This window comes from Podarcis gaigeae (assembly GCF_964106915.1).
Source record: "Podarcis gaigeae genome assembly, chromosome: 5".
NCBI lineage: Eukaryota > Metazoa > Chordata > Lepidosauria > Squamata > Lacertidae > Podarcis > Podarcis gaigeae.
The window spans coordinates 6,488,970-6,514,982 of record NC_139681.1 but is presented as its reverse complement, the minus strand read 5'-3'; the positions used below and the strand labels follow the sequence as shown (position 1 = coordinate 6,514,982).

The 26,013-nt window shown below is 44.2% G+C and overlaps 1 protein-coding gene across 1 annotated transcript in view; it reads left to right on the top strand.

Annotated features, from left to right (window-relative positions):
• The window catches only part of SEMA3D (semaphorin 3D), a 174,388-nt gene that overhangs the window by 62,494 nt on the left and 85,881 nt on the right, over positions 1-26,013 (top strand). The window contains exons 3-6 of the mRNA XM_083738746.1: positions 8,555-8,715; positions 17,515-17,577; positions 20,301-20,420; positions 23,860-23,953. Coding sequence (XP_083594872.1) covers positions 8,555-8,715; positions 17,515-17,577; positions 20,301-20,420; positions 23,860-23,953 — 438 coding nt within the window. The remainder of the gene's footprint in view (positions 1-8,554; positions 8,716-17,514; positions 17,578-20,300; positions 20,421-23,859; positions 23,954-26,013) is intronic.

The following is a 26,013-nucleotide window of genomic DNA, read 5'->3' as shown; positions in this document are numbered from 1 at the left end:
ACAGTTTCCTTTTCCTTAAAAACAAAAAATACTCTTCCATTTTTAATTGCTTCAGTAACAAGGATGGCTTTGCTTTATTTGGCAGTCACACAAGAAAGATAAGCTGCTTAGGAACAAGGGGACCTGTTCGTGTCCACGGCCCGAGGTCCTCTTTGTAATAACAAATGCTTCAAACTGGATACATTTCCATTCACGATGCTTCAGGATTAATTATTTAACTTGGCTGTGTGATGTTTTCTGAACTGGGCCTGTGACTTTTTCACCAATAATGCGAACTCACAGAAGAGCATTTCATCATCTCTGTAACAACAACAACAACAATACTTGAAAAAGAGCCCCCTCTTCTTTCTGCAGCTGTGCCTTTACTCAGAGTTTGTTCAAAAATATCCAACATTAAAGAGCTAGCCATAAATGGTCAGGAGGAACTGTTTTGAACTTGAGGCAACCCGCGGAGTTTTCAGGAGAGTGGACTTTATGACTGTACAGAGAACTGCTTTTATTTTTAATGAAACTTCTCCTTTCTGAGAGGTCTAAAGTTCACTTTTGTGGAAGGTCATCAGACTCTCTTCTGCTCAGCTGTGATCAAAAGAGTTAATTATTATGGGCCCAGCAGAGGCTGGGAGGTGAAAAGGTTGTGATCCTCTTGTGTGGAGAATCTCTGATGGATGTGGTAAAACAATCGCTCAGTTACTGGCACTACTCTTTCATTTTTGTCTTCCAGGAACAATTACTTTTTCTGTTAGCCAGTGGGTAATTGTCTGTCTGTCCCAGATTTGATGGGGAGCCAGGTGGGCAGGGGTCTTGGCAAATTGGCCTGGCACCCCCTTCTTACATTTATGGACCCCTTGCAGGTTTACTGGACAGTTTGGTGTGGCAGCAGTACTCTGGCAGCAGTGCCGTTTTAACTTCCCATGATGCTCTGGAATGCCCAGCATAGTTTCCATCCAGGGCATTGTGGGAAATAAAAGCCAAATCAATTGTTTGATTGTGTTTTAATGTATTTGATATTTGATGTTAGCCACCCTGAGCCTGGTATTGACTGGGGAAGGTGGGGTATAAATAAAACTTTACTTAATTACTTTACTTTACTTACCTGATGTGGGGGGCAGGTGGGCCCTGCCAACCTCGTGGGTCAAAATGCTCATTTTGATTTTAGTTACCGGGGCCTTCAGCAATATAATTACAGCTGTGCATTATAGCAGGGCATGTTGGGATGTAGATGAATTTACAGGCCCTTTGCAACCATCCTGTGAGTCTGTTTCTTGTGTGTACTCTGCTACATCAAACCTTTGTATTATTTACAGAGGGCCTTGCCCAAAATGCAGCATTGCTGTTATTGACAAGCTTTCATCAGCAATGGCAGGCCCCTGTCTGTCAACACCACCACTTTCCCTACCACAGGGAAGTTGACCATGGATCCCACAGTCACAAGAAAGGGTTTGGATAGTGGTTTCTTGAATGGCATCACTTTTTCATCATGGCAGTTAGGCTTGTTCAAACAAGCAGGGAGATTAGAGTGGGATGTTTAACTACTTGAGGGAGGGAGGAATCTCTGAGCCATTGTTTTCCTATTATTAAATCTTGTGATTGTACTAAAATCAAGTCTGCTGAATGCAGGAGCACAGCAGTAGAGGTGTTGGGTTAAGACTGGAGAGACACAGCTTCAAAACCCCACTTGGTGATGAAGCTCAATGGGGTAACTTGTCACCAACTTTCAACCTAGCCTACGTACCTTGTTGTTGTGAGGGGAAAGGTGGGTTTTAAGTCCAATAACAAATCAATATCTATAAGTTACATGTACTGAAAAACAAAGCGTCATAGCTAGAGATCTTTACCTCCCTCTGTGACTGTGATTCCAGTTTCCCTGCAAGAGAAGGAATGGCAACTGGGCTCCATGTTGGGGGTTGACTTGAAGAGTAACAGAGGTTGAAGGCTGCTGCTGAAGCAAGCAGCCAAGCAAACAAGATGAAGTTGTGTTCTGCTCACATTTATTTGCTTGAAACCAGCAGAACAAGGACTGTTTAAAGCAGGCGAGGGGGTCTCTGCTCTCGCCTCTATTTCTTACATGACGATGCTCATGCTTTGCAAATGATACAAAGCCCAAGCTTTCCCAAAGAGGGAACAATTTCCCTTGGATGTCAGTGGACCTTAATCATCTCCTGATAACTTGGGTCATTATGGGCTCATTCTAAATTCTCTGAAAAGATTGGACTTTAAGAGGAAACATGATTCCACGAAGCTGCCTTCTTTTTAGTAAGAATGATTAGTCAGAGTAACAGGGGGCAAAAACTATCCATGATATTTTCCCAAAATGTAACGTGTTGTGCTGACCCAGGTTTTTTTTTTTTTAATCCAATCAGTACTGGGCTGTCTAAATTGTCAAGCTGTTTCATGCACAGGTGTCTCCTAAAAATTAAATGACTAAATCATTGTGTTCAATAGATGATGCTTCAGATATCTTGTGAAGGTGTATTTGGCATCTTTCCTTAAAATTGTGTGTGTGTGTGTGTGTGTGTGTGTGTGTGAGAGAGAGAGAGAGAGAGAGAGAGAGAGAGAGAGAATCTGTTCTTCTAACTTGAAATGGATGTTTGGGTCATAAATCTATACATATACCCAAGTTTCACTGAGCTGCAGTTTTGTCTGGAAACATCGAACATTGTCTGGGTTACAACAAAGCACACAACTAGCTGTGTGTGCCCAAAGTGAATATTAGCTTGTGCTAACAGCTGTTCTGCCCCACTGGGTGCCATATAACAAACCACTTTGGAATCTGAAAGGAGTTTCCACAGCAGTTTATTATGTGGGCTGGAGCTTTGCTGTTCAAAATGGCAGGGGATGCATTCATTCAAAGGAACTTGGGTAAGCCCTGGTGCATACCTGTAGTTAGCCTTTGGATCCTGGTTGTAGAGCTATGTTCTAAAAAGAGACACAACCATATCCCAATATTTGGGTGTTTGAGGGAACTAGGCTAAACAAACCAACATACAAAGAAGGAGAGGATATCCCAAAATGGCAAGTTAAACCATAGGCATCGCTCTTCACTTGGCCGGTTACAAAATATTGCATGCCACCTTTCTGATTTGTCTTTTCATGATCGCCATGATTGCGGACTTCAGGTCACAATGAAGCAGAACTGCTATGTGCTTCTCAAAGGTCTTCAGGGTGATTGTACTGAGCAGAAGGAAATGTGGATCTGGACTTTATTCCTCCATCATTCAGCTCATTCATTTTAACTGTGCACTATTCCTTGGCATTTGCATTGTCCGTCTAAAGACAAAGCAATGCAAGAGTCTTCTGGAATGCATGTCTGAAAAGCATTTCCTTCCATTTCTTGTAAGCCTGAAATAGCTGTATTCCAATAATGGTGTATACTGCTCATTCATTCCAAATATTGTTGATGAGAAGGAAATAGTAGGCTTTGGGTCATTTCAAGAAGTATGAAAGCTGGACCCACAGACGATCCACCCCATGCCAAGATTCAACCATTACGTTTTAGTTTGTAAGTGAAAATGAGTTGGTTTCTTTCCCATCCTCATTTGTCTACATCACAGAGCCTGACATGATTTGATATGAATCAGCGTCTGTGCCCAGGAGAGCGACTGGAGGCTAAAACAGCAATGGGTTTGTTGAAATACACTACCCTGTAGAGGTTCATTAATCTTTTCCTGTGCACAAACCAAACCGCTGCAAATTATACCTGATAACAGCATTGAAATCCTAGCACTGTTAACCATGTCCCTCCCCTCTCTACTGCACTGTCTGCCAACTCGACATTAGTTTCGCATTGCTTAAAACAAAACAAAACAAAACAAAACAACCAGATTTGTTTTAAATGTCAGGACTCTGAGCTGGCCTTCACACTGGCCAGCTCTGTAAATTACTGCCATTGGTCTCAACCACTTTAGGGCTGAAAACTGAACGTTAGCTAACTTGTTTGACTTTTTTTTTTTTAAAAAAAATAATATTTATTAAAGTTTTAAAAGTTACAGAAAGGAAAAAGAAAAAAAGTTAAACATGACAAAATCATACAATACAATACAAAAATAAAAATATTACATAAACATAAAACAAAAACAATTTAAAAAAAGAAAAAAGAAAAAGAAAACACAACCTATACTTTCAATGTTAATACCTTTCTTTTACTTTTTTCAGCGACCTCCTCACACCTCCCTCCTTCTGTATTCCACTTCAATTAATTGTTTCAGCAAATCCTTTCCATCTTCCTCAAACTTCTGTCCTATCATTTAACTTAACCAATTCTAACATTATTTTTCCTTTAATCCAATTACAGTCTATCATACTTAAATCTTTATAACATTTCTGCTAAAGCCATGTAACTTCATTCCAACATCTTTCTAACATTCCTTAATTTTACAATATTTCTGTAGATAATCTTTAAATTTCTTCCAATCTTCTTCCACCGACTCTTCTCCCTGGTCTCGGATTCTGCCAGTCATTTCCGCCAGTTCCATGTAGTCCATCACCTTCATCTGCCATTCTTCCCGGGTGGGTAGATCTTGTGTCTTGTTTGACTTTGTCCTGGCCTGATGATTATCAACTTGTAGTAAGATGGAAGCAAACTTTTCCATGGGGGGCGCTCATGTGGGTGTGAGATGATCCTCCTGCTCAAATATGAAAAGCGCCATCACTATTAGCATTCAACCAGCTCTTGGAAGTAACACGGCTTAGACAAACATTTCTCCAAAGTCTTGACTTGAGTTTCCCACTCTTTCTCAATTGTTATGGTGTTCCCATGGACTTATTTACTATATATTTAAAATATGGATGTTTTAATGTAGTTGTTTCACTCTGTATTGCTGTGTATTACAGATAGGTCTGTTGGATTTACGGTATTCTTTTTAATTTGTTGCCGGCTTTTATTTCCTTGTAAACGATATTGTTATTTATTCTTGAAGTAATAATAATAATAGATGGCCCTAGTGTTGGAGCTGACTCAGTGGAGCTCTTTAGGAAACTGTTAGCCCAGCAGCATAGCTGTCAACCTTCCCTTTTTTGGCGGAAAATTCCCTTATTTCAGTGCCGTTTCCCGCTGCTATCCCGGATTGTTAGATATCCCGTAGACTGTCTCCGGGATAGGTGCGGCTGCTGATCCCTTATTTTCAAATCCGAAAGTTGACAGCTATGCCCAGCAGGAAACCAGAGACTTGAGAGATTTGTCTCCTCAGTGCCAGCTTCTGGTCTTCTGCTGGGGCGCTGTTTGCGACAGAGATTTCTGGCAGCAAGGTGCGCACTCCAATGTCAGCCCTGGATTTTCCACCAGTTCTGTGGCTGCCTTTGCTCTGGAGGCAAAGTAGGGCAGAATTTGAGACAGAGACAGAATGATTTGTGGAGAGGACAGGCAAACTATACACAAAAGAAGAAGTGTTCATGCACACAAAAGCTCATACCAATAACAAACTTAGTTGGTCTCTAAGGTGCTACTGGAAGGAATTTTTTTATTTTGTTACACATGAGAGGAGGCCCTTTGACTGCACTGAATTATGGCAGTTGTACTGGGGTTCTCCGCTGTTGCGTGTTGAGTCCCACAATGCCACCCCCCAAAAATTCACACTTCACACATCAATTTTTGTTTAAGGTTTTTGGCATAATTTTGGCCACAACTTTATTCAAAATACAAAAAATGTGAGGACTATCTGTCCTTGCCCTCAAGGACAGAGCTGGCCTTCCGGACACCAACGGAAGCCAGCGTGGGAAACAAGTATTGGGTGAGAAATGAAGCTGGGAATCAGACCCTCACTTCTCACCCTCATGTTCCTGTGGGGCTTGCACGGCCCAAGTCCGACGCCACGGACAAGGACGAAAAGAATGGCAAGCCCCTGGATTCCTTTAACGGAATTCCCTTTCCGCATCATTTGGAGGGATAGGCACTTACCCCTCCAAGCACCAATTTAACCAATGCCTAACCGCCAACCTTACAAGTTGTGACGATTTGCTACGCAGTAGGCAAAAACCAAGTGGCACCAGCCAATCAGCCAAATGGCAAAATTCCTACCAGGCCCCTGCCCCAAAAGCAGGCAACCCCATGACAGGCATAGCAAGGTCAAGCGAGCAAGAAAAAACCACCCTAATAAAAGGGAGGGAGGGCGGGTGATCCGGTGCAAAACGGCCAAGAGGACGCCCAACGTCTGGCCCCTATATTTAAAGCCTCTGACCCCTCCTCCAAATTGGCAACAATCAAAAACCCCCAGCAACCCAATTAACCACTTAAAGGCTTGGGTTCCTCACCAAATCTGCCTAGTCACGGCAGGGTGGCCTGTTCCCCCAACCGCAACATGTGCTCTCTGTTAGGGAGAACACGCTTTGTGGGCGAAATTGGCTGAGAAAGACTTGTGAGGACACTAACACACACGTACATTTTGTCCAAAGCATTTGCCTTTTGTTCCCAGTTTGTCTTATTTATGAATTTGCTTGTATATTTGTTTATTAAAACAAAAACACGTCCCACAAGCATGACTCTAGGGACTGTTCAAGCTGGCTTACAATAAGCACAACTTCATTTAAAGGAGATGTTTACTTTTGTTTACTTTTGACATCTCGTATATAAAGTCACACATAGAACATTCCAAACAATATCAGCATTATCATACACAGTTATAGATTCAAAAATATAAATGGTAAATGTCCATTTAAAAAATAATTCTACTTAACAGATTAATCAAATGATTTATTGCAGAGCACAAGAGTTAATGTTTGGATCGTGTTTGACCCTGTAAAAAGTAAATAACAGCCTGTCACTCTGCCATGAATTTAGGATGTGGCTGCAAACATTCATAAAAAACCATTACAGTCACTAACAATAATAGATATGATACAGTTGCAAAGAGAAAAAACAAGGAACTCTCAAAACAAGGAACTAACAAGGTTGCTCCCAGAAAAATCTCAAGTAGAACGACAGAAATGCAATGCCCACTGGAATAAAAGAGTTCTCATTGGCCTCTCCCAACCCTCTAGGCTGCTACCACAAAAAAAACAAAAACACCTTGTGGTGTAGTGGTTAAGAGTGGTAGATTCGTAATCTGGGGAACCGGGTTCGCGTCTCCGCTCCTCCACATGCAGCTGCTGAGTGACCTTGGGCTAGTCACACTTCTTTGAAGTCTCTCAGCCCCACTCACCTCACAGAGTGTTTGCTGTGGGGGAGGAAGGGAAAGGAGAATGTTAGCCGCTTTGAGACTCCTTTGGGTAGTGATAAAGCGGGATATCAAATCCAAACTCTTCTTCTTCTTCTACCTTACTTCTTGTGTTGATTAACACAATGCCTGGGATAAGGAGCAAGGCCAGGGAGATCTCTGTATTGGAAAGGTATAAAACATTTACATGTGTACATGGTGTTCGGGTGCATAGATCACTGAAACATGACCATTGCTCAATATGTTTTTAAAAGTTGTTGCCTTCATGAATCAAACAGTTGCATTATTTGCTAAACACATGGACATTTGATGGCTCATGCAAGCAATGTAGCATTCAGGAAAGGAAATTAATCCAAAACTGTGCAGTTGGCTGGGTAGTTGCAGCACTGAGTTCCCTCTCAGGTTGCTCAAATCCACAGTCTAATCTACATTATTCTACATCCTAATCTACATCCTAATCTACATTATTCATTTGCTTTCTTTTATTTAACCCACACACACACACACACACACATATATATATATATATATATTATATGCAGGTTTTGGTGTCCTCGGGTGTCTTCCCGTGTAAAAGTTGGGGTGTCTAGGCGACGTTTCGACGAGGTCTCACTCGTCATCTTCAGGCTGGTGCTTTCGGCTTGAAGATGACGAGTGAGACCTCGTCGAAACGTCGCCTAGACACCCCAACTTTTACACGGGAAGACACCCGAGGACACCAAAACCTGCATTCCTGTACCCGTGAAAATCTACGAAAGCAAATATATATTATATATATATATATATATTTCTTGATGGTAATAAAACCTAAAAGGGGTTTGCAATAAAAGAAAACATTAAAATTGTCAATAAAATATTGTTAAAGCAGGTATTTGAGAAGCATTCAAAACTAATTCATATCAACTGCAAGCTAAAAAACAAAATCTAAAAGCATGTAACTTCTACATGTCTGGATAGGCTTGTTTAAACAAAAATATTCTTAGCGGGAGGGAGCTAGAAAGAGTAGAACAAAAGTCCCTGCCTCATTTCATTATTGATATATTGATGATATATTGATATTAATATCTTACAGATGTGGAACGAATATCATGTGGCAGATACACCAGTGCCAATTGCACCCATCAGAGCAGTCAAGTGGGGTCACATTGGGGTAGGAGAACTCCACAAGCCCACTGGTTCCAAGCTGTTCATCACCTTGAACTTGGTTCAGGAGCCCCAGATGAAGGAAGAGACACACACAGCTCTGGTGTGCTACCCTCCACCCCACTGTCCTATAGCAAGAAATGTTGCATGCTCCTGTTATCTTAACCAGTGAAGAGCGTGTTGGGTGCATATATTTACAGAAGACACCAATGAGCCGTGTGTATACATTTTTGGTGATAAAGGTTTTCTTCGTTCTCTCACAGACTTGCTGCTTTCTAACAGCTGTGTTCCATTCCTGGGCTCGGCGGAGGGGCTGGACTTCCGAACTGTGCTGCTCGACGAGGAAAGGGGCCGGCTGCTTCTCGGCGCTAAGGACCACATTTTTCTGCTCAGCCTGGTTGATTTAAACAAAAATGTAAAGAAGGTCAGTTTATAAGAGGATATATGTGTGTTCGTTTCAGCCACTCTGTTCCTGCTTTCGTTGGACAAAGAGCGAACATTGTTTGTCATGCACCATCAGAAGGATTTAATAGCTTCCCCTCCCACAGTTAACGTGGTTTGCTTTTAATAAACTGGATTTGTCAGCACGCATGGCCTCTTGTACAGTAATATAACATGACAAATATCGATTGGACTTCTGCCCCCATCTAGCTGGAATGTAAGCAAATGGCAACATCTCTTCTTCCATCTTGTGTTATGACAACCACGTCCAAGCAAAGGCAGTCTTCACTTAGCCCAAGTTCTCATCTCAATTATACCTATTGTGCAGGTTTTTTCAGCCAAAAAGTTTGACCCTCTACAGTAGGCTCTCAGAGTTTTACAGAAACAATTTAGAAACATTGCCAACATGTGTGCGTTCATGCTCACACCCTGGGAGTGTTTCCCGCATCGTCTGTTCCCAGAGCTCAGTCTTCTCAAAGTTTGTAATGATGAACCTCCCACAGTCAATAATCAAAACTAAGGCTCCTGAAGCATAACCTTTCATATAGCAGAAGCTGGAATATATTTAAAAGATACTTTTAGCACCATTGCTTCCCTTTGGCCCAAATTGAAAGCCCTGGTTTGCACAAGTACCTTACTGTATAAGGGTGTTTGTGGAATAATATTTCTGTGAGTTCCAAGGCAGGGTGGCCTCAGTCTCACCTCCCAGATTCATGAGTAGATTGGAACATAATTATCCTTTAGATTTCACACAGTTCTCATTTAAAAAAACAAAGCGAAAGGTACTTTTACATTTACAAGGTACTTTTTTAAAAAACAAACTTTATTGAGAATTTTTTTAAAAATTAGCAAACATGAAGTGTCTTTCAAGATGAATACATGTGCAGATGTTGTATCCTTCATGTAGTCCTCCACAAGACACATTTTCAAATAAGATATAGTTAGAAATGCGTGCATTGAGCTAAAATACTATTTAAATACACATTTTGTGATATAATATATGTGTTTTTTTTTCCACTTTGTGATAAAATTCATACACAAGCACACAGGCACACAAGCAGAATTTGCAAATATCCCCAGTGTAATACTCCTAATTGATTAGAGTTTCCCCACTCCTTCATAGAGTGATCAAATCAGTTGCATGTTCAGATCCTGAGTCCTCCCCAATAAATAAAGACACATTTGACTCAAATTTTAGTTTTGGTTTTTGGCAGAATTTAGGCCACAACTTTATTGATTACAGAAAAGTGAATGGTTGCATAGGCTCTGGTTTGACTGGCTCCCTACACCCTTGCAGGTAGCACTGACCCAGAGCTCTATCATAGGTCAGCCAAGGGTGAACACCTGAGGCAGGTGAAAAGCCCGGGAACAGACTCTGTTCACTCCCCAGATGCTCCCCTGGACACAAGCACGGGCACAACCCCTTTTCGGGGGTTGACCAAACCAAGTTGAGTCCTTGGATTCCTTTAATGGAATACCCTTCACATAGGGATCGGCAGAGCTCCGCATCCCTATCCACCTTTAACCAGTTCCTATCCGCAATCTTACAAGTTGTGATGATTTGCAGGTGAAACAAATGGCAACAGCCAATCAGCCAAGTGGGGAAATTCCTACCGTGCCCCTGTCCCAATGACAGACAATGCATGACGGCATAGCAAGGACAATTGCTGAAAAAACCCTAAATATAGGGGGAGGTGGGTGGGTGTTCTGATGCACAAGCGAAAAGAGGAAGCTCTACGACACGTGCATGGGTATAAATAGGTCCCTTGAACTGTTTGCCTTCTTTCCCATTGGCTAAATTGAACCCAGCAATGAGGGAACACCAATTGGGCGTTGTGGCTATCCAAACGACCCCACCCACAACCTTGGGTCAGTCACGTTGATCTCACCGCAACACGTGCCCTCTGTGAGGAGGACACGATTAAGGAACATAAGGAACATTCATATTTATCTACATGCAGACATCACTGAAGGCATTTAGAGTGAAGGCAACGCTTCTTAGATTGACCACATAGAGTATCCTAGCCAATCAGCAATTGATGAAGTCACAGAAGGCAAATAGATCTTATTGAGAGCCGTACATTGAGGATTAATTACTTTTTTGGTCCCTTTCAATGTGATCCCTTCCCTCAAAAATAAGGGAACAGTGGATGCTTTTCATCTCTGGCTCTAATGTTCATGTAGATTTTCCCCTCCACCATTAGGTGTCCACTGAATACCATTTGTCATAATAGAAGCATCAGGTCCTGTTCTAAACCCCGAGCTCAGCCCCAAGTGATTGCCACCCCACCACCCCGGCCTGTGCAGGTTGACTCAGAGATACATCCCATTCCATTTAATGGGGCTTAAGTGTGTAGAGGATCACAGCCTTGCAGCACAATCGTATGCATGTCAACTCAGAGGTAAGTCCCACTGAGAGCAGTAGGATTTTCTCCCGTGCGTATCATTGCAGCCTTAATCTTAGAAGCTTGAATAATGTTCCGTACGTACAAAAGCCGTAACGCTCTGATGAGACGCAACTTTCTCAACAATGCCTAACAGAAAACTGAACTCATGGGTATCTGTGGTGATGGCAATCTCCTTACTTAGCTGTCAACAGCCTGAAACCATGCAATATGGGAACCAGATGCTTGCGTGAGAAAACTTTTGATTTGAATATATTACATTGCAATAACTGAGACTATAATTATATTTTGATGTAATTAAAGTATTTTTTTTGTCCCTCTGTCATCGATTTCTACTTTTTCCACGAGCATAGTAATTCAAAAGCATATTGGTTTGTGTATTGATGGCTATCCCAGACAATGGATGTTAAGTTATTTATGGGAGGTGGGAAAGAGCATTTAAATCACCCACTAAGGCTGGACTTCCAATAAATTAATCTACAGGCAGCCTAGTTTTCCCATGGCTGAAGCTGTTGACCATCCAAACCAGTGCAGTTTGCTTATGTGCCTCTTTGTTCTTGCTTAGCATTGCACTTTTAGAGTGAGTGAAGTGAGAGTGCAAACTTTCTCAGTATTTTCCCAATGATCCTGTAAGGTAAATCAGCATTATTTTCCCTATATTGTGGCTCAGCAGAGACAGAGAAGTCAGCATCTCTGGTTAAGGCTGGAACTAAATAACATAGCAGTTATTGGGCAGATCCATACCACATTTTCATTACATATTCAAAGCATATGACTTCCCTGAAAGCATCCTGGGAAGTGTAGCAAGGCCACAATCCCCGGCACCCTTAGCAGACTACAATGCCCAGGATTCTTTGGCTAAAGCCATGAGCTCTACATGTGGGCATGGTGTGGGTCCACCCATCACGGCTACTGGTCCAAAGCAGCAGTTCTGCAGTTTATCCCATCCTTTGTGGCCCTCCAGATCTTGCCAGGGATGATGGGAGCTGGAATCCTACAATATCCGAGGCATAGCTGTCAACTTACAGATTTGAAAATAAGGGACCAGCAGCCTCGAAAATAAGGGATCAGCAGCCAGAATAAGGAATTTTGGCTTAGTTTATGCAGAAATCCGGCACTCATGAAGCCATGCTTCTTTGGCTGCCACTGATTGTGTTTTGCAGGGGGTTGGACTACATGACCCTAAGGGTCTACAACTCCAACCAAAGAAGAGTGGCAGACAAAACTGATGAACGACGTCCAGATGGCAAAGCTTACAGGCAGAATTAGAAACCAGGAAGAGGACCTCTTTAATAAAGAATGGGGAAAGTTTATAATTTAGTTGAAAAGCTATTGTAAAGAGTTACATACGTTGGTAGGATTGACAGAAAACTTGTAGTAAAAATGTAAACTATGGATGGACAAATGATTTATAAAAATAGAGTTATGAAAGGGATGCAGAGGGGGAAATCACTACATTAAGATGCTGCACCGGTTGGAGGGGATGCTAAGCAGCACGTCGGGGCTGCCGTCGTCCTGGCGCGAGGAGTTCCATCGGCCCTTCCCCGCCCAAGAGAGAGGGAGGGAGGAAGAGAGACTCTCGCCCACGCCTCCCGCGAGCCCAGCATGGGGCGTTTGTGGCACCACGGCAGCCACTGAAGCGCCACCCTTCTGTGTCCCTCCCCATCCCCTCCTCTTCCTCCTCCCTCAGACTGCCTCCTCAGCCACCGCTGCCACCTCCAGCTTCCCCTGGCAGTGCGGCGGAAGTCTCACAAGAGAGGGGCTGCCTGCCCGCCCATCGCCACCCGTCTTCTCACGACTTGCCCCTGAGGGGGGAAAGGGAGAGATGGAGATGTGGTAGCTCATGTGCACTCTCTCTCTTGTGGCGGAGGACCCCTAGCCGCTGCTTCCCCCCCCCCCCCGAGCCGGGCGAGTATGAAACCCAGAAAATTTAAGGGACATCATCAATAAGGAACAGCAGCGGGACACGGCGCTGGGATAAGGGAGTTTCCCGCCAAATAAGGGACGGTTGACAGCTATGATCCGAGGGTCTCTTTTGCCCTATAGCAGTACATGGGACAGGAGACCATCCTGCTCATAGTTCCTCAGTCCTAAATCACTTCACCAGCTGCAGTGTTTGCAGGGCTGGGAATTGGTGTCATGGCATGATATTTTGGATAACAAAAGAAGGTGCGCGGCCGATGTTTTCAGAAGCAGCCCAGCACTTAGTGAACCTCTAGTTCATGGCAGAGCTGAGATTTGAACCACAGCCTCTATAGCAAAACATTTGGAACACTTGTAAATGCTGTAAGAACGATGCTCTGCATTTCATGTCAAAGCTGCCGAAGAGGAACACTAATTTCATTCCTGCGGCTTCTCCTTCTGCACAAACGCTTGCCGCTTTTTCGAGTGAGTAAACAAACATAGGAGCATATCCTCTGATCAGCTTTGGCAGCCCCTGGTCCTCCTTGGGCTGTGGTTAGTGACGTGCAGGGAGAAATTGCAGGTTCTGTTTACGGTTTTGCAGAAGAGTCTGTCTGTTTCTGATAAGCTTCTCTCCCAAGCTTATCATTATGGGCCATCGCTACGGAGCAGCATATTTTAATTACTATAAAAGGTAAACTACTATTCTGAGCTCCTTTGCCTCCCTAGTGATCCCCGTGGGATCTGTGGGTGCCCCAGTCTTTTGGCAGCCACCCTACCTATTTCAGTCCCCCAGGGCAGATTTATAGGTCTGGCTTTTGGAACGACGGTCTCGAAGGAATCTCTGCCTGTCCGCCTTACTCTTTAATTGCTCTTTGTAGTTGCACCCCTGGTCACGATACATGTACCATTCCTGCTGGGCTTGGTGTATATCAAACTCACTTGAAAGACTTCAGCGCTTGAAAGGTACTCCCCAGTAGCAAATAAGTGTCAGAATGTGGTGTTTGTGCTGCGCTGTGTTTAGACTGACCGCGGTTTGCCTTGGCTAGATGCCACCCGGCCTTGCTCTAGGCTTTCCTCCACACACACGGGGAGCTGTGTGGGCTTCAAGCGTGTCCTTTGTGTGCCTCTGAATTCAGAGTCATCTGACCAAATACGTTCCGTTACAGGTAGCCTCTGGGGAGCAAAGCAGTAAATTGGAATATTAAATGCCTTCCTGCAAATGATATGAGTGTTAAATGACTTGGAAACGCTGCCATATGATATTTAAGATGGATCCCGTGATCCGAAGTGGGAATTAGGTCTGCTGAACAAATAAGCGTATTTTTATTGTTTAAGTCTCTGCAAATAAATCTGAATTATACAGAGTCTTCTGTTTCTATTGGAAAGAGGCATGCACATAAAGGCAATTAGAGGGTTTGCCCGGAAAAGTGTTGACCAACCTGGTGTCTAAACCATCATCATTTATTGTACAATATTGAAATGCTGTGCTTTTAAGAGCAATTTAAAAAGGACAAATATGGTCCGTGCCTGAGGTGGTTTCCCCCTATCCGTATTGTGGGCTGTGTAGCTTCTAGCTTAGCCACAAAATTGCTCCCCAAAGTTAATGACATTACCACAATGACATGGTGGAGCATGGTTAGGATATTTCCTAAGTATCATGTGAAAATAATAATAATAATAATCTAAGAGCATTTGAAATATTTATCTTGAGATAGTTGCATGAGACACCGCACTGCTCAGGAGGCTAAGCAAGGATAGGAGGCGTTCTGATTATTGCTGTGGAACTGTTTGCGGGATCCGCCCATGACGTCTGCTGCAATGAGTGTGCTATCAAGGAGCAACAAACTTTTGACCAGCTGCCAATGCTCAGGCTCTGTGTGTTCCAGGAGCCTCAGCCACATCTGGCCACAGAGATAAATGGAGGAGACATTTCCCCAGAACTCTCTTGTGCATCAGCTGCTTTGGCCTCCCACCTGACACAGACAGAGAGAGGATACATCACAAACTATTGCTCTTTGCAGCAATAGTGGGTCGGAAACGTTTGTTTGGGGACAGGAAATTGTGCTTTAAACAAGAATATTGTGTAACTTCTTCGGAGCTGTGCTGCTGGCAAGGAAGTGTTTTTCAGAACAATCTCTAAAAAAATTTTCATGCAAACAATTTACTAGGGATTATATAAAGTCCTAGTAGTTTAAAAAGGTAAAGAGACCCCTGACCATTAAGTCCAGTCTCAGACAACTCTGGGGTTGTGGTGCTCATCTCGCTTTACTGGCCGAGGGAGCCGACGTTTGTCCACAGACAGTTTTTCCAGGTCATGTGGCCAGCAAGACTAAGCCGCTTCTGGCGAATCAGAGCAGCACACGGAAATGCCATTTACCTTCCCACTGGAGCGGTACCTATTTATCTACTTGCACTTTGACGTGCTTTCAAACTGCTAGGTTGGCAGGAGCTGGGACCAAGCAACAGGAGCTCACCCCATCGAGGGGATTTGAACCACTGACCTTCAGCAAGCCCTAGCCTCTGTGGTTTAGACCACAGCGCCACCCACGTCCCACCTAGTAGTTTAGAAAAGTACAAAACAATGTTACGGTGTCAAATGCTCGTGAGGTGCTTTCCCTGGCTCCCTACACAGAATTTAAAAGAATAATCAAATCTCACTAATTAACACTGGAAACCTATAAATGTTTACTCGGCTATAGGTCCCTTTGACTTTAATTGGATTTGTGTCTAAGTGTCTGCAGGATATGGCCTTATACAGTATAGTGCAATCTTAAACCCCAATGGTGATGGGTGGAGGAGATTGGCATTGCATATACGGTACTTGTCTCTCCAGTGATCTCTGCTGGCAGAAAAAAGCACCAACAGTTATGGAGGTTCTGTCCAGCTTTGCCCAAGGCAGACAGAAAGCTACTGCTGCTGGTTTTTCCATCACTGGTAGCAAGCAGAAAATCCTGAAATGGGGCATTTGGGGGCAGGGTGGGAGCAGTTTAGGATCTTTGGGATCCAAACCCTGCAGCTCTCCTAAGAGGCATGATTCTTGGCCGCTTTACAACAGCACCCTGAAGACAGAGCAATAAGAAATTGAGATTTCCCCACTCCGAACACACGCGGAGACCTCTTTCAAATATATGTGGTTGTGGATTTGATTCCTTTCTTCTTCTCTGAATCCCATTTCTGATTACACTGTTAATGTGCTTCTAGTTTCAGTTGATGGTTTAAAGCAGTTAAAAGACTCCAATATGAGAGATTGCTGTAAAAAATGTAGATTAATAGTTTATTTGGCATGGATTAAAGGTAAAGGGACCCCTGACCATTAGGTCCAGTTGTGGCCAACTCTGGGGTTGCTGCGCTCATCTTGCTTTATTAGCCGATGGAGCCGGCGTACAGCTTCTGGGTCATGTGGCCAGCATGACTAAGCCGCTTCTGGTGAACCAGAGCAGCACACAGAAACACCATTTACCTTCCCGCCGGAGCGGTACCTATTTATCTACTTGCACTTTGATGTGCTTTCGAACTGCTAGGTTGGCAGGAGCAGGGACTGGGCAATGGGAGCTCACCCCGTCGCGGGGATTCGAACCGCCGACCTTCTGATCGGCAAGTCCTAGGCTCTGTGGTTTCTAATTAGTCAGTTTAGATGTTCTTCCAAGTGGTCATCCTGGGAGAATACTAATGGATGATTCCCATGATACTGGACATTAGCTAATACCAATGGACATTATCCTACTGAATAATCAGTTATCACTGCACTGCTGTTAAATCCTTTTATAGAATCAAGCTAAAGAATGATCTTGGATGTTTTGACATTTGGAAAGGCCCGTTTCTGATCTGAGCATTGTAAAGAAATTTCTTAATAAGAGCTTTTGAAGCATCAACATCACCCCAGTAGTGAGCTAGAGAGGGGAGGTCAGTGTAATCTGTATTTTCCTCCAAATATGGCTTATGGAAAATTACTGGAATTAGATTTCAAGAACAGACTCACTGTGCTGCCTTGAACAAGAGATTTTGTTTCACCTGCGTTGGGGGTGGCGTGGGGATTGTGAGGATAAAAATGAAGGACCCCGTTCATGTTCGCTGCGGGTTCCTGAAACATATACTGCTCAAAGCATGATAAATTCTGATAGGCAAATAAAAAGAGGGTCCTGAAGTCAGCTGCATTTGTGAGCACCTTGTGGGACACGACCCAGAGAAGAATGGGTCACATCCTGCATGCTGCTGTGCATGAATTACAAGGCCAGTTGCAAAGTGGGGAAAAGAGTATCTGCTCAGCTTAATGTGAATGCCTTTCTACATGGAGATCTGTGCCTGTAAGGAGGGAGGTCTGGAAATGATTTTTTTTGCCCCAACCTTTCTTTGAGTTCCTTGAAGCAAGAACAGGAATGCAGATATGCAAAACAACAACAACACCAAAACCCATACCTATATAAATTGTGAAATCTTCCGATACTAAAACACCTGTTCTAAATTGATTGCAGATATATTGGCCAGCAACAAAGGACAAGGTGGATTTATGCAAACTAGCTGGGAAAGATGCACAGGTAAGTACAGCACATGCAGATGGAAACTGCCTTCAGTTGTGTGGGCACTGTTTAAAATCTGTTTGTTGGTTTCTCCTGCAGTCTTATCCCCAGTTACCTTGGAGTAAACCCCACTGAATGCAATGTGAGGCATTGTTTGGAAGAGAAAGGTGGTGGAGTCACCGTCTTTAATGCCAACACTCCCTGTGGAGCAATCCTACTTCCTGACGCCGTGACCTTCAGATAGAGACGCATCGAGAAGATGAGCGACCCTGTGGGTCACCAGTTGTATTTCTGTTGGTGAAAGTGGCAGCATAGATCAGGCATAGGCAAACTCCGGCTCTCCATATGTTTGGGACTACAATTCCCATCATCCCTAGCTAACAGGACTAGTGGTCAGGGATGATGGGAACTGTAGTCCCCAACATCTGAAGGGCTGGAGTTTGCCTATGCCTGGCATAGATCATAATTCTAAAAAAGGAATCAAGTAAAAGGTCACCAATTGTTTATCACCCTCTGGGATCTATATAGAAATATATACCTCACTCCAAAATGGTTTCTTTTTTCATCCTCCCTTTTACCTCACTACCTCCTTCAATTATTATTTTTTGATAAAGGCAGGGGGGACGGGACCCCAAACCTCTGCTCAACTCTAGTTCCTTAGTCATGTTCAAACGTGATGGGATGTTAAGAAAGTGAGGCCAACTGATATAGAGTGATTGATGCACAAGAGTCAAGCCTTGGTAAGGCAGGGTTTCCTTCCATTCTCTTTTTTGAATGCGTATTTCATAATAGATGCTCTGATCCATCACAACAAGACATAATAAAGGCACTTCAAGGACAACGTTGACTGAAGCAGAACTGTGGCAATGCTCCCTATTGAAGGGGGAGTATTCATTACAGAACAGAGCTTGTAGGTTTCCATCATTCAGCATAAGCCCTTTGAAGTCCGTGAGAGTTGTAAATTATGTGGATTTACTCCATTTTCATTTATGCCTGTTGAAAAAGCCATTTGTGCTAGGAACGTGCAGAGCACAGCTTGAGCACAGCATATTAACAAAAGCAGACTTGTGCATTAATATTACAGTAATGAGTTGATGGCAGAATATTATTATGTTTTAACCAACACATGATGCTGGCTTATGCAGGAGAAGACCATTGGTCCCTCTAGCCCCGTGCTGCTGTCTCTAACAGTCAGAAGTCGCAGACAGATAAACCTGCTCTTGTCAGAGTTGCTTCATTAAAGAAGATGAGAATTAAACAATGGATCTCCTGAATGCCAAACACATACCGTGCTGAGCTAAAGCCCCACAATCCTCTGGGCACAACTGTTCTTAATTTCTCCATTTCTCCCCACCTGTCCAAACCAGACCATTTTCTTCCCCAGTAGCTTAGTTTGGTCGTCATACCAAACCATTGGGCGATGGGAGGCTTTGTTGGGCAGCTGCTGAGGACCACGTCCTTTGGGGACCACACCGTTGATCCCCAGAGCCTCCTTGACATCTCTGCCTGCTTACTTGTCTTCTCTAAGGTTGCAAGCTGTGGCAAGAGCAAGGCACCAGAGCAGCAGTTTCCACTTGCTTCTGGGTGGTTGTGAGGACTGGGAAGAGAGAGAGAGAGGACCCGTAAATGGCCAGTGGAGACCTCAGCGAGGAGGAGATGGACCCACTCAGGGAGCGGGACCCACTGAAGACATTTCTTGTATATAATGATGACATTATAGATCATTAAGTATGCTTTATGGGAATTATGTGTCCTGCCCTGAGATCAAAGGAGATGGACTAGGTCAGGCATAGGGAAACTCCAGCCCTCCAGATGTTTGGGACTACAATTCCCATCATCCCTGACCACTAGTCCTGTTAGCTAGGGATGATGGGAATTGTAGTCCCAAACATTTGGAGGGCCAGAGTTTGCCTATGCCTGGACTAGGTTATATATAAACCACACTTGCCCAAGGGAAGAGGTCTCAACCTCCATCCCCATTATCTCTAGGTAGGGCCGAGAATATCCTTTGTCTGAAATGCTGTCAGTATAGGCAAACTTGGCCCTCCAGCTGTTTTGGGACTACAACTCCCATCATCCCTAGCTAACAGGACCAGTGGTCTGGGATGATGGGAATTGTAGTCCCAAAACAGCTGGACGGCCGAGTTTGCCTATGCTTGGCATAGACAATGCTGAGCCAATGGTCTGACTTGGAACAAGGCAGCATCTATTTTCCCTGAAACCTGGAGCCAGCACGGGCACTAAAAACTTAGAACCCAATCCATGGTTCCATGGTTTGAGCTTTTAGATGTGCAGCGCTCAAACAATTGTTCTGAGCTGTTCATTGGCTTTCTCTTCCCGCTCCATCTCTGCAAATCCATTGCTTCTATCAAGTAATGCAGTAATTTATTGGTTTGGATGTCCCACTAGACTATATTTAGCTCAAACTACGGTTTGCAAACCCACTTCAGATGATGATTTGTGATTCTGGTATACTCCCCAATCACAAATCATGGTTTGTCAATTCAGACGCCAAGCCACAGTTCAGCTTCCTTAACTATGGTTTGGTGTGAAAGCTGGGTGTTGTGTAATGTTTAGTTTTAAAACAATAAACCCTGTTTGCCGGCTTTCTGCCAGACATTTCTCCAAGTTGTTTCAAACCTTCCTCAGCATCATGCAGTATATTGGCCTGGCAATGGAATGGAATGGAATATTGCATAGCTAATGATGATGAATAATTTCTTCCCTTCTTTCCACAATAGACAGAATGTGCCAACTTCATCAGAGTCCTACAGCCTTACAACAGGACCCATGTTTATGTCTGCGGTACGGGAGCTTTCCACCCGGTCTGTGGCTACATAGAGCTTGGAACACACAAAGAGGTAATTTAATCCACTCCCAAATGGTGCATGACAAGGAATGGCTCTAACTTTCCCTCGCATCCATCATTCCCTTGAAAATACAGTCTATGGCCATATAAAAAATGATCTGACAGCCCTTTATATAAACAATGGGGCAATGTTAAGTTTTTGCCAGTCGTGTAAGAACTCATGTTCTCACATTTTTGATGTGTGCATATCGCACGTTAGCAAACCTCTGCGCTCAAACAAGGTGATTAATATCATTCTGCACAGGCTGGCTTTTCTGGGTGATTAATGGTGCAACGGGCCCATTGAACCCAGATGGCTTGCGTGAACTTCCTCAGCAGGGAATGGTAGCCAGAGTAAGGAAGCACACTAGGCCCATTTAAATGGGCAGGCTAGAGAGCTGGATTTGGATGTTGGCATCTCCCGTCCAAGTCCCTGCTAAAACATGTTTCTCTCTGGACCTCTCTCCATCCTTAGAGTGGAGGCCAGTCTTGTGTTGATTGTTCCATTGGGGAGAGGGAGTCTCGCTGCACTTTTGGGGCTCATTGCACTAGCCCCCACTGGCACAACTCTTTAGCTGAATGTGGCCCAGAGCTTGTTAGAGGATACATGGAATGAGCATTCCAAAGTACGTTATACACAGATGCTACAGAAATTGAGCAATAATAATATTAAGTAAAGGAATGGCAAGACGTATCATGCCTCCATTAGGTGTGCTGGGGACTGAGAGTTCTCCGCCACTGTGTGGTTTTTGTTTTGAGATTGATTGCACATTTAATGAAACGGTGTCGTATTTTGTTTCTGCTTTCGCATCATGTTGCTAATGCTTCATTTTGAATGTTTACGGTCCTCCGCCTCGGGACCTTTAGCTGAAGGGCAGATTCTGAAAGCTCTTAATGTGTTAAATAAATAGATAGATAGATAGATAAATGAAGGCTGCCTCTGATGGTGGGAATGACTCTGAGACACATAGTCAGCACCCCATCGAGACAAAAACAAAAGGGGGGAAAGTGGGAGAGAAGGAATTTATCTTGCAAGCGCCTCATAGCTGAGTGTAGGCTTCCTCTATACAAAAGCCAAGCTGTGCTGTGGTGCCAAGTTCTTTCTATCTAATTCTGTACCTTCAAAGGGCCAGATGACCATTATCCTAATCTTTGTAATTATCAAACAACACACTTGCGATTTGTTGCAAGACTCTAATCTCCTGTTGTGGAAGCAAAAATCTCAAGATGTTCTTCCTTCCTCTAATGAGCTTTTCATGCCTGCTGGTCAGCCTTTGAGACCTGCCAGCTACCTGCCGTCTCGGGCCATTCTGTAGAAAGATAAATGTCTGGCTGGTGATCAGATGGCTTACAACCTGGTTTTAAACTATGCAAGGCTCTCTCCAGAAGGGTCAGAGAGTTCAGCACAAGGAGATTTAAAAAATCTAGGCCTTCTGCCATCACAGTCGATGCCAAGTCTAATTTCATGGAAGCAAGATGGCCGTGCCTTTGGTTATCGTAAAACTTACAGATGTGAGACCTACCCAGCTGAATCAGACTAGAGTTCTAGCCAGAGGCTCCCGGGGAACTTACAAAGCAGGTAGGAAGAGTGCAGCTATCCCTTGCTGTTCCTTCCCTGCAGCTGATCTTAACAGGTATACTTCTTTGGAACATGGCAGTTCCATGTTGCTATTGCCCTCCAGGACACCCCAAACCCTTCAGGTTTTGGCCTTGCAAGGTTATGTATCATTCACCGGTAACTTCACACATTTTAAACCAGGCTTTCTTGTATGTAAAAGGTCTGAAGAGTTCATTATCCTGGAGGGATAGCATGCTAGTCTTTCAAAGCAGTCTCTTAGCACCGTTCAGGTGCAGAGAGTCATGAAGAAGAGGAGCAGCCACAGTTCACAGATATGCATACCTGCAAACAAACTCTGAGCTCAGGTGTCAGTCTTCTCACTAAGCACCAACACCTTCATTCTCCAGAGACTCTGCCTTTCCTTCTCCTGCAGCAGCTACCACCTTCTCAGCCAGAGACAGCTGTAGAGAATGTCCTTTTTTTTGCATGGGCCCAGGAAGAGGTGGTGCTCTTCCCTCCTTCCCTTCCTTGGATTCCAGCACAAAGTCAGAGGATTGGGCTCACCATTCTCTAGCCTGCTGCAAATGGAGGGGTGGGTGGTCCTTTCACTTCTATGGCTGGTGGGATGCGTCCTTCACTTTCCCTCACTACAAGGAGGCAAGAGTAGTAGTCATGCAGTTGAGTTGAAGGGGGTGGAAAGTACAAGACCAGCCTGTCAGTTCAGCTGCAAAGTTGTGGGGAAACTTTTGCATCAGTTGTCCTGTTACGCTATGCCTGCCTTTGCCTTTAGGAAGATAAACATGTCAATACACGTATATGTTGTGACCAGGTTGTGGCTCCATTGAGCAGGGTGTAAACCTTGTACTGTGAATGAGCAGAGCTATTGCGTGGCAAGTTCCCAACCCCCCCAGGTGGAAATAATGATACATGACACAATTATTAAGGTTAATGGGCTCAAAAAAGGCCACAATTTTATTGGTTACAGGTGATGAGCGGTATTGGCTTAGGCATTGGTCCTAACCGACTATATCTGACTCCGGCCCATCTGCTTGAAGTCTGGGAAGGGTTAACCACCAGTAGGGGGAGTCCTGCTGATGCACATCAACTAGGAACACCCCCCCCCCGGGGTCACCGATAGGGGGCATGTCTTAGGCCCTAACCTCCCTAGGCTTCAGACAGGGCCACCCCCCCGAATCCTTTAGCAGGGCAGGTGATGGCACTACCTCCCCTCTTCCATCTACAGAACTAAACCAATGCCTAACCACCAATGCCTACCCAGGAAGTTGTGGCGATTTTCTATGAGGTAGGCGAAAACCACGTGGCTGGTGCCAATTTGCCAAGTGGAAAAATTCCTACCAGGCCCTCAATGGCAACCAACCACGGTCCATAGCAAGGTCAATAAGAAAACCTATAATTAAAAGCAAGAACAGCTGGTGGGTGGCAAAGAGGGAGATCCCCAGCCTGCGTCCTGCCTTTATAGGGCAGGCCCCGCCCCTGAGCCAGCCGATTGGCCGGCTAGGGGGTGATGCAGCCAGGAATCCCCCCAATCACACGGGGCCACCACATGTGTGGAGGGGCCATGAAACCCGCAACCCCACCTACTCCTTAGTGCGGAATTGACTTTGCTGAGCATCCGATTGCTACACAGCTTGACACAGCTCTCCCCTTGCCCAAACTAAGCTGACTTGTAAGATATACGGCATCACCAGTTTAATGCTTTGCTTTTCAGAGACAAGAACATAAATCAGCACATGAAAGGGCAATATTAGGCCGCTATAGAAAACGGCAAAGAAAATCTGAGCCGTATAATTCAGTTTGCTGCCTTTTCCTATATGGGCTTTTACGTTAGAAATCAGACCGCTCCGGGACTAATGAAAATACCCTTTATACACAGGATGTGGCATTCAGATTTGATGCTCACAACTTGGAGTCTGGCAGACTGAAATGTCCTTTTGATCCTCAGCAGCCGTTTGCGTCTGTCATGGCAGGTAAGAGTTTAGCAGAAGCAAAGATTTCCCACTCATCATAGTATAAGAAGAACATTCAGTTTAAAACCTGGTGTTGCATATTGGCTGAGTGACTCTTATGAACCAGGAAGTTCCCTTTCCTGTAATGAACCTGCTATATGGCAAACTAAGACTCAGTCCACTTTCCCCCTCTCCAGTCTCCAGCATTAGGCTAATAATGGCAACCTTCCTTTGCAAGGTTGTCGTAAGGATTACGATGCACACACCTGAAAGCTGCATATAAGGCAAACACTTGAAAGCTGTCTATAAATAAATGCCAAAATACCTACATGAAGAAATATACCTCTGAATACCTGTTGCTAGAAACTGCAAGAGGGATGGGAGGACTAGATTAGCCACTGGCACGATCCAGCAAGTTCTTTATTGGTTTTTAGTATTTTGGTGAAAAATACTAGGTAAAATTAAAAAGGATAATTCCTTGGATGATTAATACCCAGGTTTGGGGCAATTGCTCTTTGGTGAGAGAACCCTAGCAGAGATTTGAAATCACAAAATATGCAGCAAAATACAGTGTAGGAATATAGGCTGTTAGACCTTTGAAATATAAGTTGCTTCCCACTTGCCTTAGCATAGAAAAGGGCCACATGTTTGGTAAGTTAATACCTCTTACAAACTCTTCAAAGCTCAGATACATATGCTTTTTCACACAGCATTCAGAAAGGACAGGCAGTAAAATGTATGTTCCAAAGTAGCAAGAGTTTTTAAATTATTTGTATTGAAATATAAAAATGGCTTACTTAAGCCATGCACTCCAGTTTAGACCTCCTTGCTGTTGGGGTTCACATGGTGGACTGGGAGAACCAAGAGTTTGGTAGCCCTTCCTCCCAAGGTAAGGGGGTGACCTAGCCTGGCAGGACAGCTTACTCTATGGTCTTAACCCCTTCATGCATTAATTAGAGTTAAGCATGTTGGTTATAGCAGCCTGGATATCCTACAATCTTCTATGGTTATTATGAGCTGCTTCCAGTCAACTCTGAGCTAGAGCAATACTATGCAGCTTCATATGGAACACTTATCCAATTTATTTGAAGTTAAAAAAAAGGTAAAAGGTAAAGGACCCCTGGATGGCTAAGTCCAGTAAATGGGGTGCAGTGCTCATCTTGCTTCAGGCTGAGGGAGCTGGTTTTTGTCTTCAGACAGCTATTCTGGGTCATGTGGCCAGCATGACTAAAGTGCTTCTGGTGCAACAGGACACCGCGACAGAAGCCAGAGTGCATGGAAATGCTGTTTACCTTCCCACCACAGTGGAACCAGTTTATCTACTTGCACTGGTGTACTTTCGAACTGCTAGGTTGGCAGAAGCTGGGACAGAGCAATATGAGCTCACCCCGTCTTGGGGATTCGAACCACCGACCTGAGCCCAAGAGGCTCAGTGGTTTAGACCACAACGCCACCTCCCGTCCCATGTATTTGAATGTATTTTAAGAACATGCCTGTCATAATCAACATAGCCAGTTTTTCCAAGCTCCTTCATTTAGGAGGGCAACCAAAATGGTCAAAGGCCTGGAAACGATGCCTTATGAGGAACGGCTAAGGGAGCTCGGCATGTTTAGCCCGGAGAAGAGGAGGTTAAGGGGTGATATGATAGCCATGTTCAAATATAGAAAAGGATGTCACATAGAGGAGGGAGAAAGGTTGTTTTCTGCTGCTCCAGAGAAGCTGACACGGAGCAATGGATCCAAACTACAAGAAAGAAGATTCCACCTAAACATCAGGAAGAACTTCCTGACAGTAAGAGCTGTTTGACAGTGGAATTTGCTGCCAAGGAGTGTGGTGGAGTCTCCTTCTTTGGAGGTCTTTAAGCAGAGGCTTGACAACCATATGTCAGGAGTGCTCTGATGGTGTTTCCTGCTTGGCAGGGGGTTGGACTCGATGGCCCTTGTGGTCTCTTCCAACTCTATGATTCTAGGATTCATTTATGTCATATTTGTGTATGCATTTCTCTCTGGGCTTCTCCACACTGACCTTTCCTCATCACTTTCCAGGCACAGGCTATGCTGTAAAGCTCCATTTCTGAGTGT